The sequence below is a fragment of the Megalobrama amblycephala genome, linkage group LG22 (assembly GCF_018812025.1).
Source record: "Megalobrama amblycephala isolate DHTTF-2021 linkage group LG22, ASM1881202v1, whole genome shotgun sequence".
NCBI classification, from domain to species: domain Eukaryota; kingdom Metazoa; phylum Chordata; class Actinopteri; order Cypriniformes; family Xenocyprididae; genus Megalobrama; species Megalobrama amblycephala.
In genome coordinates this window covers 6,780,181-6,795,206 of record NC_063065.1, presented here as the reverse complement: position 1 = coordinate 6,795,206, position 15,026 = coordinate 6,780,181, and the positions used below count along the sequence as shown (strand labels likewise).

General features: G+C 34.9%; 1 protein-coding gene across 4 annotated transcripts; it reads left to right on the top strand.

The window, feature by feature from the left end:
* Positions 1–1,422: 1,422 nt before the first annotated feature.
* si:ch73-173p19.2 (V-type proton ATPase 116 kDa subunit a 1) lies at positions 1,423–14,453 on the top strand. 4 transcript variants are annotated; one of them, XM_048175323.1, is made up of 21 exons: positions 1,423–1,986; positions 2,074–2,170; positions 2,670–2,748; positions 2,957–3,054; positions 3,218–3,346; positions 4,591–4,712; positions 4,830–4,956; positions 5,407–5,492; positions 5,823–5,916; positions 6,027–6,239; positions 6,641–6,791; positions 8,698–8,831; positions 8,950–9,110; positions 9,191–9,284; positions 9,628–9,746; positions 10,094–10,301; positions 10,394–10,501; positions 11,355–11,435; positions 11,544–11,661; positions 13,602–13,773; positions 14,145–14,453. In XM_048175323.1, the coding sequence occupies exons 2-21, from the start codon at positions 2,081–2,083 to the stop codon at positions 14,230–14,232; spliced, it is 2,472 nt and encodes an 823-aa protein (XP_048031280.1). In that variant the 5' UTR covers positions 1,423–1,986; positions 2,074–2,080; the 3' UTR covers positions 14,233–14,453. The 4 variants fall into 4 exon arrangements, with proteins under 4 accessions (XP_048031280.1, XP_048031277.1, XP_048031279.1 ...); XM_048175320.1 differs by having other exon boundaries at positions 1,423–2,170; positions 5,410–5,492; XM_048175322.1 differs by having other exon boundaries at positions 1,423–2,170; positions 11,367–11,435.
* Positions 14,454–15,026: the final 573 nt, after the last annotated feature.

Below are 15,026 nucleotides of genomic sequence, written 5' to 3'. Positions count from 1 at the left end.
TCTCCAGATCAGTTGATATAATCACCTCAGTAAAAGACGCGGTAAAAAAGGCGCGCGCGGGAGATATCGAGTGTCAATCTATTTTCATATTAGCGAGTGAGAAAGCGAGTATCCATATCTGACAGCTTTAAACCCGACATATGGACAGAATAGGTAAAACTGTCAATATGATGAAATCACTGGGCCCAGATCATGCTCAGGGTAGCATGAAGGTTACAGGTGAGATTCATCATTCCTCAGGTTTCGAGTTCACCTCTATCAGCTCTATACCGGACAACATGTCCAAAACATCTCCCTCCAACTCTGAAGACAGCGTAGATGAGAAAGAAGGTAAGCAGGCTAACATAACAAGCTCTAATAGTCAATATTTATATGGGTATGAGAGCTTATCCAGCATACTAGATTCAACACTTCATCAAGTGAAGTGCCTGTATATGTTACCCTGGTAAATTTAACAGTATAAGTTGTTTTTGTTTAATTTTGAGAACAGAGATGTTTCTAGTTGTGTTTTTCTTTTTCCTCACTTTAGAGAAACACACAAATGGCAAGAGAAGAAAAGGGTTCTTCAAGAGACGATGGATGGCTTTCTTACTGTGCTGCATAAGTCTAGCAGATTCAGTCGAGTCTCTGTCTTCAAACTAGTCATCCTAACAGACAATTCTATGTTTAGCAACCCCTTTTGATCCTTAAACAACTCTTAAAACAATAAAGGTTAAAAATATGTAGTTGTAGTGATACATAAAGACACATGCATAAAGACACAATTTTGGTTTCCCAAAGAACGTTTTAGTGAACAGTTCTTAAAGGGTTAGTTCACCCAAAAATGAAAACTCTGTCATTAATTACTCACCCTCATGTCTTTCCACACACGTAAGACCTTCATTCATCTTCAGAACACAAATTAAGATATTTTTGATAAAATCCGATGGCTCAGTGAGGCCTGCATTGCCAGCAAGATAATTAACACTTTCAGATGCCCAGAAAGATACTAAAGACGTATTTAAAACTGTTCATGACTACAGTGGTTCAACCTTAATGTTATGAAGCGACGATAATACTTTTTGTGCGCCAAAAAAACAAAATAACGACTTTATTCAACAATATCTAGTGATGGGCGATTTCAAAACACTGCTTCATGAAGCTTCAAAGCTTTACGAATCTTTTGTTTCGAATCAGTGGTTCAGAGCGTGTATCAAACTGCCAAAGTCACGTCATCTCAGTAAACGAAGCTTCGTTACATCATAAGTGTTTCGAAATTTCAATGGTTCACCACTTGGGGGGAGTTTGATACAAGCTCCGAACCACTGATTTGAAACAAAAGATTCGTAAAGCTTCATGAAGCAGTGTTTTGAAATCGCCCATCACTATATTGTGGAATAAAGACGCTATTTTGTTTTTTGCCACACAAAAAGTATTCTCGTTGCTTCATAAAAATGAAAATTATCCCATGATTTACTCACCCTCATGCCATCCTAGGTGTATATGACTATCTTCTTTCAGACAAACACAGTCAGAGTTATATTATAAAATATCCTGGCTTTTCCAAGCTTTATCATGTTAGTGAATGGGGGGAGAGATTTTGAAGCCCAAAAAAGTGCATTCATCCATCTTAAAAGTAATCCACATGACTCCAGGGGGTTAAAAAAGGCCTTCTGAAGTGAAGCGATGGGTTTTTGTAAGAAAAATATCCATATTTAAAACTTAGCCATACAGTTTATCGAATACCCCCTCGGGTTTATCTTCCAATTCATATTCAATGTACATAACAATCAGCATAGCAACAAGACAAATATTGCAACAACATTAGAGTAACATTGTACATATGTGTGCTTTGTTGCAGGGTTGTTAATCATAATTTGGTCTGGATGCTCCAGCTGCACTAGTGTGTCGATATTAATCCTGAGGCTACACAAGTACACTATTGATCTCACTGACAGACATAGACTGAGTTACAAAAACCAGACAATCACTGCCGCTCAACCAGCAGTATGTGAGCTGTTTATATTCCTCCAAACTCTCCAGAACAATCTCCAGCTCTTTGAAGCATTTCAGAATGAGTTCTTTATTTCGCAGTGAGGAGATGTGCCTCGTGCAGCTGTTTTTTCAAACTGAATCTGCCCATAATTGCATCAATGAACTTGGACATCTTGGATTGGTTCAGTTTAAAGATGTAAGTAACCTGGTTGTGCTTGTGTGTGTGTCTATTTTCGACTGTCTAGTGGCCACAAAATCCATCTTGTTGAACCAAATGACATTGTTTGAGCATCACTAGGCCATGAGCTGCTAAATGCTCTTTCAGTTCTGGTTTATTTTGTAGTTTAAATGTTATGATGGAAGATTAATTTGTCATATTGTCAAATAACCTTAATAGCATCCATTGATTTCTAAATGTAGTCTGCTTTTAGCAGCATGCACACTTTTTAGTGCATATAGTGCATACTCACTACATCATTCTTCAGCTCATATTGAGCTTGTATTGTCACAGAATTTGATTTATCACCATTGGCTGAATCAATCAATGCATAACACTGCAGAGCAAGAAAAACTGGTTGTGTACATTATGGCTGTAAATGAATCATAATAAGCGGGTCATTTCTAATAATCATCTGAAATAAATCAAAACCATCCAATGTTATAATTCCAACATGATTTTCAAAATGATCTTCTAGCTGAATCCTGGTGTAACAACATTTCAAAGGCGCTTTGTGAAGGAAGTGAAGAAATGTGAAGAAATGGAGAGAATTCTGAGTAAGAACATTTGTACTTTATTATAAGATTCACCAAAGCTGCATGGTTAATTGTATTTATTGATATACTTATCCTTTTGATATATGCATTACTTTTAAAAGTAACTTCTTCCAACACCGTTCCCTAGATTCATTTGAAACAATTGGATACAATTATGTTCCTTCAAAGATGGTAATGCAGCTTGCTCTTGAAATTGTACATCATTTAGGATATCTTGAGAAGGAGATGGTGAAATCTAACATAGTGATTGCTGCAACAAAGGAGAAGGAGATGGTTCCCTGTGCCAGAGATGTTCTGGAGCTGGAGGTGGAAACAACACTTCTCATTTTGTTATTATTTTATTTTTATTCTCTTTAAGCTCTTTGAAATAGTTGATTCTGATTGGTCAGTCATGGAATTGACCAAATAAACTCTATATTTGACACACAAACAGAAATTCATGACATAATGATTGTCTTCAAATCTTTAGTCCACATTTGAGAAGTTGGAGCAGGAACTGCGAGAAATCAACTGTAACCATGACACACTCAGACAGAACCTCATTGAGCTGATGGACATTGACTCTCTGCTGAGGATGACTGAAGACTTCTTTGAGGAGGTGAAGACCTTGAGATCTCAGACAACCTGTCACTCACATCAGATCCACCAATAGCAAACCACAATCATCCAATCAATTCCAGATGGACAAAATCAAGTCTCGCCCTACATTTACTTTATTTCTTGTTCAAGAGCTATTGCTGAATTAGGAGTTGCATACTTGTATACTATTTGTACTACATTTACCATATCTTTTGATGCCACCTGTTGGAGTTTGGGTTCCTTGCCGCTGTCGCCTTTGGCTTGCTTAGTTGGGGACACTTGACATTTGCCTGACACTATTCTTTAAGGCCGTGTGTCCACCAGAGCTTCTGCAGCGCAGCGTTTTTTTCCGTTGAGACGCTTTGTTGCTATGATACGGAATATCCGTGGCACTGTTACTTATAACTGATTTTGCAGGTAATTTGTTTCAGACTAAAAATGTTGACACAATGTAGAATTACTTGCTATGTATGTTCGGAGATAAGCAATATTAATTTCTCATCCATTTTGTTTCGTTGTCTGCTTGTTAATGTCGTTGTACAGCAAGAATGTTGTGACAGTTGGTCGGTGTTGTATTTGTCCCGCCCCTCCTTCACTCTGATTGGACGGCTGAATAAAATGTGACAGTGATGAGCGCAGCGTTTTACTCAAAGTTGAACATTCTTCAACTCGAGGCGACCAGTAAAAAACGCCGAGCTCTCAGCGTTTGAGCGTGAAAAAGACGCTCAGCGCCTCGTTACGCTCCTGGCGTTTAAAAAACTCGGCGCTCCCATTGAAAACAATTGAAAAAGTACGCTAGCAGCTGGAAAAAACGCTCTGGTGGACACACGGCCTAAGAGCTGATGTGCAGCCAAAATAATGTACCAGTTATCAATGTAAAGCTTCTTTGACACAATCTACATTGTAAAAAGCATTATATAAATAAAGGTGACTTGACTTTCTATGGCAAAAATAGTAAGAGTAGTCTAGTATGCAGTTCCAAATTCAGCATATGTTCGAGAAGCAGTTTCACTTGGATATAGATCACAATAAAGAAGAAAAGGCAGTTGCAACTTTAAGGCCTCGATCAGTTCGCGCTTATTATTCAAACATTTGAATATTTAGTAAACAAAGTTCATCAATTTGGTTTATTTAAGCTTGATCCAATTTTATTTTATGGGATTGAAAGGAGCGGTCCATAATACTCATTTCCATGCACTGAAAGCGGAAGGTTCATGGACCAGCTGATGTACTTAAGTTGTGTTGATAATTTCTTGTGTGCAGGCCGAGTCAATGCTATCCTGCTCTGAGCCTCCCTCTGAAGACTCAGTGTCTATGACCGTCTCTTCCCACATGACCATCCGCAGATACAGCAGTTCCAGCACCTCTGGACCTCTACATCTAGGGTACATTTAAAAGATTTTGTCCCACTGATACATAAACGCTTTAAAATAAAGGTTCCAGAAAGGTTTTACAGCCTGACCTAATTAAACTGCTAATGTCATATCTGTACACATTTTAAGTTTTATTGCAGGTGTTATCAAACACGAGAGGTTTGCTGCTTTTGAAAGGGTTCTTTGGCGCCTTTTTCATGGAAATTTCGTCCTTCGGCATGCAGAGATACAGGCCACGGAGGAATTTCAAGCGGTGGTGAGACTATTTTCAGGGGTATTTTTAAAGACCTCCTACAGTGGTTCAACCTTAATGTTATGAAGCGACGAAAATACTTTTTGTGCGCCAAAAAAACAAAAATAAAGACTTTATTCAACAATATCTAGTTATGGGCGATTTCAAAACACTGCTTCATGAATCTTCAAAGCTTTTTTTTTTTTTTCGAAATTTTTTGTTTCGGAGCATGTATCAAACAGTAAAATTGATTGCTTAAGTGTTATCTGACATAATTAAGATTAATTTTTTTCTGACACAGTTTAACTCTGAGATCTTGTCATATTTTATTACCATTTTTTGAACTATAGTGAATAAACTGTAATAATGAATGAAATGTTCAAGGTGTTGAATAAATGATTAATAAACTAATGCACTATTTGTCTGTGTTCAGTTTATCTGAAATGTGGTTAGTAAATATATGTTTCTTTTAAGCAGAGAGGAGCTGTGAAGAAGGACGTGTTCATCATATTTGTCCAGGGAGATAATGTGCGAAAAAAGATCAGAAAAGTGTGTGAAGGGTGAGAGACGTGGTATTTCCATACATATTATATAGGCTACCAGTAGAATCATTCTCAAAAAAAAATTTGCAAAACAATATAGAGTCGTTTCATATGATTTAATAAACTGTTAGTTTATAGACTGATGTCTTTCATGTGGAGTTTCTTGATATTTTACATTTTTTCATGACATGTTTGTCACCAAATTTAGAGAATGACAGTAGCAGTTTAACTTGGCCAAAACAATCCATGAATATTTAAATATGAATTTTATCTGATGGCCTTATTTGCATTGGCTTGATTTGTTTTGAATTCTGTAAAACATCGATATTATTCCTACAATGCTTTAAGGTTTCATGCCAGCTTGTACTCATGCCCCAAAACTTTGTATGAACGCAAGGAGATGAGCAACAATGTAATATCACGAATGGAAGATCTTCGAATTGTGAGTCACATTACTGATTATTCTTGCCAAATGTGTCTTTTCAAGTGTGTTTTCACCAGTAATCAATATTCAGACGTAGGGAATGGCTATGTCCACATTTTTTCCTAAAGATCCTGAGAAGAACTGAAGAATATCGTGCTGGTGTCTTGACCAAAGCAGCCGACCACGTCCAGGAGTGGGGCAGTAAAGTGAAGAAGATGAAGGCCATCTACTACACACTGAACCTCTGCAACATAGACATCACGCAGAAACTGATCGTAGCAGAGATCTGGTGTCCTGTGTCCGATCTCACTTTAGTTCAAAACGCCCTGGTTAAAGGATCAGTACGTATAGTTATACACGGCTTTGAAGAGATTTTAAGTTGTTAAACTTAATGTTAGTTTAAGCAATTTTTTTGCCCCTTTAAAATAAAAATAAAAAATTTAAATAAAAAAATATGCAAATAAAACCACTAATAAATATAAATCATGTATGTAAATGTACATTTACATCTTAAATAAAAATATTAAAGCCCAAAAATGAACTTAATTACTTAAAACTACTGAACTTAATAACTAATTATGTACTTTAATTCAATGGAATATTTTTAAATATTTATAAATTTAACCCTTTGTAAGTAGTTTCATACTCTAACTCCACTCCAACTACTTGTGCTGCAGACATGAATTATACCTGAAATTGTGCAAGTTTCTCATATATGTGTGATTTTCACATGTGTTTTTAGGAGCAGAGTGGTTCCAGTGTGACCCCAGTCCTGAACCGCATCCAAACCCAGCAAACTCCACCAACCTTCAACAGAACAAACACATTTACTGAAGGATTCCAGGCTATTATTGATGCCTATGGAGTCGGTACCTATCAGGAGATCAATCCAGGTGATTGGCTGATACTGTCTAATCTTCTACTGTATATAATCTATCTATCTATCTATCTATCTTAGTGCTATCAAATCGATTAACCACATCTAACATAACGTTTTGTAAATATGTGTGTGTGTGCATGTACTGTGTATATATATATATATATATATATATATATATATATGAAGAGTTTGGTTCCAAAACGTGATAAATGCCATTTAAAAAAAAAATGAGTTTCCGCCAAAATCAGTATTGTATCTGGTCGGTATTGAAAAGTCATTTATTAATTTTGCGCAAAATGCGATATCCGTTGTGTTATTCTGTCATGTTTTCTCCCTTTCTTTCCAAAACGCGACAAATGCCAGTCTACTTTTTCTGCAGAACGTGATATATCCGCTCAACCAATCACAGCGCACCATTCCACCCACCGTAAACATTGAAGGCTTTTTTAAAAAGCTGTTTTTAATACCAGTGTACTCAGCAAATGTGTTTATTTAACCGTGCAGTGGCACCAGATACTTTTTAATCAGTAATAACAAATAATTTATAACATTAACAAGATGACCCATTGAATTCATTTTGGGAGCGACGGCTGAATGTATATTTAGTAAAATGTCTGTATATAAGATAAATATTGGCAAAGTTTAGACTCTGTCATATATGTGAAACAACTTTCTTTGTTGTCTAATTTCAATTTGAAAAATAACTTTTATATTGATGGATTAATTGCATTTTGAAAAAAAAAGTGTCATGGATTTATTGCATTTTGGGGGAAAAAATAATGCGTTTTTATAATAAACTTTTTAAAATCAAAATGTAGATTTGAATTTTTAATGTTTTTATAACCAAAAGATGCTATGTGAATGTTTGAAACAGAAAATAGTGGTTTTTACGGAAGAGGATTAGGGCCAAGCAATAATAAAAAAATAAAACCATCTCGAGATTAAAGTTGTTAAATTTCGAGAAAAAAGTTGAAATAAAATGTTGAAAATAAACTCGTTAAATTACGAGAAAAAACTCGTTAAATTTCGAGAAAAAAGTCGAGATAAAATGTTGAGAATAAAGTCATTAAATTACGAGAAAAAAGTTGTTAAATTACAAGAACAAATTCATTAAATTATGAGAAAAATGTCGTTAAATTGCGAGGAAAAAGTTGAGATAAAATGTTGAGAATAAAGTCATTAAATTATGAGAATAAAGTCATTAAATTATGAAAAAAAGTCATTAAATTATGAGAACAAATTCATTAAATTATGAGAAAAATGTCGTTAAATTGCGAGAAAAAGTCGAGATAAAATGTTGAGAATAAAGTCATTAAATTACGAGAAAAAAGTCGTTAAATTACGAATTTGTTCTCATAATTTAACGACTTTTTTTCGTAATTTAACGAGTTTTTTCTCACAATTTAATGAGTTTATTCTCAACTTTATCTCGACTTTTTTCTCGAAATTTAATGACTTTTTTCTCATAATTTAACGAATTTGTTCTCATAATCTAACATCTTTTTTCTCGTAATTTAATGACTTTATTCTCAACATTTTATCTTGACTTTTTTCTTGAAATTTAACGAATTTTTTCTCGTAATTTAACGAGTTTATTCTCAACATTTTATCTCGACTTTTTTCTCGAAATTTAACTAGTTTTTTCTTTTAATTTAATGAGTTTATTCTCAACATTTTATTTCGACTTTTTTCTCGAAATTTAACAACTTTAATCTTGAGATGGTTTTCTTTTTTTATTATTGCTTGGCCCTAATCCTCTTCCGTAGGTTTTCATCTTGCCACTTTCTTGGTAAAGAAAACACCTTTTTACTCAAATTAATCAAAATGGAGTTACTGCGTTTTGGAACCAAAGTCTTCATATAATGAATCTTAATATTTATTTATATGTTATATTTTTCTCTCTGTTTTATTTTTCTCAGCTCCATACACAATTGTAACCTTCCCCTTCCTGTTTGCGGTGATGTTTGGAGATTGTGGTCATGGACTGTTGATGACACTGTTGGCAGTCTGGGTCATTACACAGGCCGAATGTTTACGAAAGATGAAAAATGAGGTATTGAATGGCATGAAATGTCAACGCCTGATAGTTTTTGTTTGCGTCTTGAGTCGTAGAGCCTTGTAAGCTTTGACTGTGTTTTTTTAACTAGTTATAATCATCTTTTTGCTCAAAGATTATAGATGTCCTGGTAGGGGGGCGCTACATCGTCTTGCTCATGGGATTGTTCTCCATATATACTGGACTGATTTACAATGACTGCTTCTCCAAGTCCTTCAACATTTTTGGCTCTTCCTGGTGTGTGCGGCCCATGTTCTATCCTCACGGACCTTGGGAGTACGTACGCTGGACTCTTGCAGGCTTTAAAGTTGTACTTTGCCATTTTCCGTTCTGATCATTTTTTTGCTTTATCTCAGAAACGAAACACTTTATGATAATCACCATCTTCAGCTGAGCCCAACTGTGCCCGGAGTTTATTCTGGTCGCCCGTATGTGTTTGGAGTCGACCCGGTCAGTGCACATAAATCTTGTTTGTTTAACATTATGTACATAATCACTTCTTTTAAGGAAAACATTTACGTTTATGTTGTTTTTTGACATACTTCATGTAATCCTGGAGTGTTTTTACAATGATTTGAGAGATTTAGAAATTTGGTTGTCTTCCTGTGTTTTTTATCCACTAGGTGTCAGGATTTAGCTATTCTGATGCTGTACACTAAGAATAACATTTGTTTCTAAAGCTCACAACATATACAAGGGAATAGAGGAGTACCTTTAACAGCAAGTGAAGTAACAAACCTGTGTGAACCTGTTAAAACTTAAATTTCCCATGTTAATTTTATTTTTGTTTCAGGTTTGGAATATTGCATCAAATAAGCTGTCCTTTTTAAACTCTTTCAAGATGAAGATGTCAGTCATATTGGGAGTCAGTCATATGCTCCTTGGAGTGACCCTGAGTTTGGTCAACTTTGTGTGGGTGTTTGATTATCTCATATAAATTAAGGCAAAATTACATTTTTAAATCAATCAGATTGTCAAATGCTATTGCAAAATGTTAATCTTTCATAAGAACATATAGTATTGTTAAACTGATATTTTATGATGTGATAATGTAGCTTTTGTCTAATGTAGAAAAATGAGAAGATAGTTACTTGTATATAAATCTAAGTAGTTATTATTAAAAATGTAGTCATACAGTAGTTGATAGTTTTTAAAAGTACAATCTTTTCACAAATTCCAGATCAATAATCGTGATTAATATGAGTTCTTAACTCTTATTGTCATCATTGGTCAGAAATCTTCTTATTTCCTTTTAACAGATATTTGGGAAAATTCCAGGACATTTTATTTCAGTTTGTTCCACAGCTGATCTTCATGCTCTCTCTCTTTGGATACCTGATCTTCCTCATCCTCTACAAATGGTGCGTCACTCTGCGATCTGAAACGGCTCCCAGCATTCTGCTGCTCTTCATCAACATGATGCTGTTTGATTACCAGCCTGAACATAAGCTTCTTTACAGAGGACAGGTTTGGGTTCATGTTCCTCTAAAAGCAGCTCTTTACTCCTGGCTTCACACAGCCAAAGTACTCAGTATGACAGATGCTGTAATCCTCTACAGAAAGCTGTTCAGATCTTGTTGGTTGTGACGGCTGTGCTCATGGTTCCTGTGCTGCTCCTGGTCAAACCCCTCCTCATCTACAGGACCCGAATGAAAACCAGACACCAGGTGGGTGAGCAGTTAAATATAATAATGTTAAATATAGCATGTTAAATATAGTTAAAACTAAGATAAAACCATAAAAAAACCTCACCTGAAATAAAAGAAAACATAAAAAGCTTATTTAATTTCAGCTAGTTGCCAAGGCTTAATGTAGTAAAATAATTAAAACTAAAGCTGAAGTAAAAATTAATAATAAAAAAAAAAGAAAAATTAAAATACAGTAAAAAAAAAATACTTTTTAAAAAAAATACAGTATTAAAAAAGACCAAATAAACAACAAAAGTACTAAAACTGAATAAAATAAAAATGAAAAAAATATATATAAAAATAAAAACATAAAAACAAGTCAATAATAGTATCTCAATGATACTAAAATAACACTGTTTTCAACATGGAAATATGTATTGTGTTATTAATTAAATTAAGAGCATTTATAAATGCAAATGAAATCCTTACATACATAAAAAATATTAAATCTTTATTAATACGTGACCTTCCATTTAGTAAACATTAATAAAAATGTTATGTTTAAAATTATATACAATAAATGCAATTACAGTATATACTGTATGTGCATAACATTTATAAATATTTAAAATATTTAATTTAAATAAAGTAGTTCAGTAGTCTTTAAAATTTTCTTTGAATTTTAATATTTAGATGTAAGATTTGATTTAGATTTATTAGTGGTTTTATTTATTTTTAAATTATATTATATTTCAGTACTGCAATATTTAACAGATTTTTTTTTACATTTTCAATTTGGCACCTTATTTATAATTCGAAATGTGTATAAATATTATATTATATATTTTGTGTCTATAATAATATATTAATTGAAGTGATTGTGTGTAACAAGGTCTCTATGCAGGTGTTTGGAAACAGTGATCAGCATGGGACAGATATGGGTTTCTCCTCACACCATCAGAAAGATCAGATGGTAAGATTTTCTTATATGGAAAGTCTTTAAACGTTATAAACATTTGAATTACAAAAGGCTCAATTGTCTTTACATGAACTATGTTTCATCTGTGTTCTTCTTCTTCAGGTAAGCATGGGTGACGTCTTTGTGTATCAGGCCATCCACACAATCGAGTACTGCCTGGGCTGCATCTCCAACACGGCCTCGTACCTGCGGCTCTGGGCGCTCAGTCTGGCTCATGCAGGTTTGTCCTGTCGCAATTCAAGCACAGTAATAAAAATAACTCTAGGATCAGTTAGAGAATAATGCCTTCTGTTTTATGATATGTTCTTTGTGGGTTTTTTTAGTTTCTTAGAGGCTGATTGTATCAACAGTGAAATGATTTATGAGAAAATGAAGGTGTGCAGTTTATGAGGACACCTACTGTACAAAGCTCAAGAACACCAGAGCATGTTTTAAACTTTTACTTTTACCTTCCATATGTGGTTATATTTAGCATTATAACTCTACTTCTCAATTTAACAGAATACATGAGACTGGAGTAATGGCTGCTGAAACTACAGCTTTAGGAATAAATTATATTTTAAAATAGATTAAAATGGAAATCAGTTCTTTTAAGTAGTAGGCTAATATTTCACAATACTATTTTTATTGCATTTTTAATCCAGGTTTGGTGAGCATAAGAGACTTCTTTTAAAAACATTAAAACATCTTAATTATTCCAATTCCTTAATTATTCTTTTTGACTTGGTAAATGTCCATGTCAACTGGTGAAATTTTTAAATGAACCTCTAGTTTTAGAGTTTATTAGTCTAGTTCATGTTTTTCTGTGTTCATTGTTTGGCATGGTAATGGATATGACAATAATGATAAGTTTGGTCTTGGTGGATTAGATCTGCTACGCTGCTGTTATTGCTGTAGAGCAAGTAAAGGACTTGCTACTGCCAATACATACACGACACACTGCTGTGAGAAAGTAGGACATGCTGCTGCTGTACAATAGCATAATTACCCATACTGTGTAGCAGATCTATACAGGTGGAGCTGGGGAAGGTGGAGGCCTTCTGAAAGCAGGCTGCACTGCTATAGCAAATGCTGAAAAGTAAATTAAAAGTTGAGCGAGCTCATTGGCTACTGATACGGCAAGAACCAATCAGCTGTGCCCTATAGAGAATGACATGATGCTAGCAGATTGAGTTAAGGACCTATCAGCTTGCGCCATCTAGAGTTTCATGACAGAACTTTGTATTTCTGCATTTTTTTTAAATTTTGTGATTCACAGATGAATGCAATTGGTTTAGATTAGAATGACATGTGGGTGAGTGAATAATGACAGAATGATCATTTTTGGATGAACTATCCCTTTAAAGGCCAATTCAGACAGACGTCGACCAATGGCAACAGACACTTTGTCCTTACTTTGTCCTAATTGGCTTTAAATGGGTACTTCAACGCTGGCAAATAGAGCTTTCAATAAAACTTAGTTGCCTATATAGTAGTTGTTTTTTTTTTTTTAAATTGGTGCTACCTGACAAAAAAGAGAAAAAAAGACAGTTGTCTTCCCTTTTGCCAAATAGGTAGGAAAACTTCAATACCCATAATGCACTGGGCATCCAAAGCCACTCCCACCAGCCTGCTATGGATATGCTTATCAGAGTCAAATGCCACCTTGCTTTAGTAGGAAATACTTCTTAGCAAACTTTTAGCTATAATGGTGTTGTTCCCGGGTGCAAGAATTCAAAGAGTAAACATTTATCGTAATAAACACTTCAACACCCATAATGCACCCATAATGACTGTGAAAATGCACGTTGTACTATCTTCTGTGAAAACGCATGTTGAAACCCACTGGAACTAAATTTTCCCAAGGGGATAATAAAGTTTACTACTACTACTACTACTACTAAACCTATTCTTACAATAACTATTTTGTTAATAACCCTGTTGATCCACCTGTCTGTGGGCGGGGATACAAAAATGAGGAAGTTTTTGCTGACAAATTAACGTGAATTTCTTAGTCCAGGTAACACGAAGAATGAGTAAACATTGTTCATTTACATATACTAGTGACATTGTAACAATACAAAGCAGGTTGAGAATCTCCGAAGTTATACTGTAAGAAACACAATGGGCGAGTGAAATGAGGTAAATCAGAGCCCGTATGTTTCCGTCTCTGGTCTGCAGAGCTCTCGGAGGTGCTTTGGCGGATGGTTCTCCAGGTGGGGCTGAAGCTTTCCTCTGGTATGGGTTCGCTCATGCTGGTGCTGCTGTTTGCTGCTTTTGCTGTTCTCACCGTGACTGTTCTTCTGGTTATGGAGGGCCTGTCTGCTTTTCTGCATGCTTTACGACTGCATTGGTAAGAACAACACATAATCCATAAACAAGACTTCACTGATTTATTTAACGAAGAAAACCTAGTCTCACCTTCTGTACTTTATAACAAGCTTGCATCTTGCACTAAGTTGCATGTTAGTCAAGATATTTGACTTGTTCATGACCCTTGACATGTTTGTCTGTCTGTTTTTAATCTATTAAAGTTTACATACAGTATTTCTGACCCAAAGGTCTAATTTGTGTCCAAATTTAGCATTAATAGTGTGAGGTTTAGTGTACCGTTACTAACAATAATAAAAGATCTGTTTACAAAGCATGTTTAAATATTATATAAAATAGCACAGAGTGATATGAATGTAGTTAAAATTACATTTTTTATGTGTTTGTTTTCAGGGTTGAATTTCAGAACAAGTTTTACGAGGGATCCGGCTACAAGTTCACACCCTTGTCCTTCGACAGCCTGTTAAAAACTCAGCAGTAATAGTCACTATTCTTGTAGTTTTTAGCATATTTATAGTTTAGTGAATGTAAGAAACCAGGGGACTTCAACAGGGGTCTCCGAAATATTACGTTTTGTGAACAAAATGAAAATATGCAATAAACAAAAATATAGTATTTAGTATTTAGTTCCTTGCCGCTGTCACCTTTGGCTTGCTTAGTTGGGGACACTTGACATTTGACTTGACATTTGATATTCAACAGTATTCTTGACATTTATTCAACAGTGCTTTGATCTGCCTGCATTGACGCTATTCTTGAAGAGCTGCTGTGCAGCAAAAATTATGTTCCAGTTATCAATGTAAAGCTGCTTTGATACAATCTGCATTGTAAAAAGCGCTATATAAATAAAGGTGACTTGACTTGACTTCAACTTAACTTCAACTAAAGACAAACTTAAAGATAAAAAAACTAAAGTTCAGCTAAAGATTTAAAGGTCCCGTTCTTCGTGATCCCATGTTTCAAACTTTAGTTAGTGTGTAATGTTGTTGTTAGAGTATAAATAAAATCTGTAAAATTTTAAAGCTCAAAGTTCAATGCCAAGCGAGATATTTTATTTAACAGAAGTCGCCTACATCGAACGGCCAGTTTGGACTACATCCCTCTACTTCCTTCTTTAATGACGTCACTAAAACAGTTTTTTGACTAACCTCCGCCCACAGGAATACACAAGAGTTGCGTTTGTAGAGTGTGTTTGTCGCCATGTCGTCGAAACGCTGTTATTTTCATCCCGCAGTCCAATCACCGGGTCTGATTCCGGCTCAAACTGATAGGGTA

Coding starts and splice junctions, on each gene's coding strand:
- si:ch73-173p19.2 (XM_048175319.1), top strand. CDS start 2,054: ATGAGTTCTTTATTTCGCAGTGAGGAGATGTGCCTCGTGCAGCTGTTT. Junction 5,493..5,822: donor ATCAGAAAAGTGTGTGAAGG/GTGAGAGACGTG, acceptor CAATGCTTTAAG/GTTTCATGCCAGCTTGTACT. Junction 6,240..6,640: donor ACGCCCTGGTTAAAGGATCA/GTACGTATAGTT, acceptor ATGTGTTTTTAG/GAGCAGAGTGGTTCCAGTGT.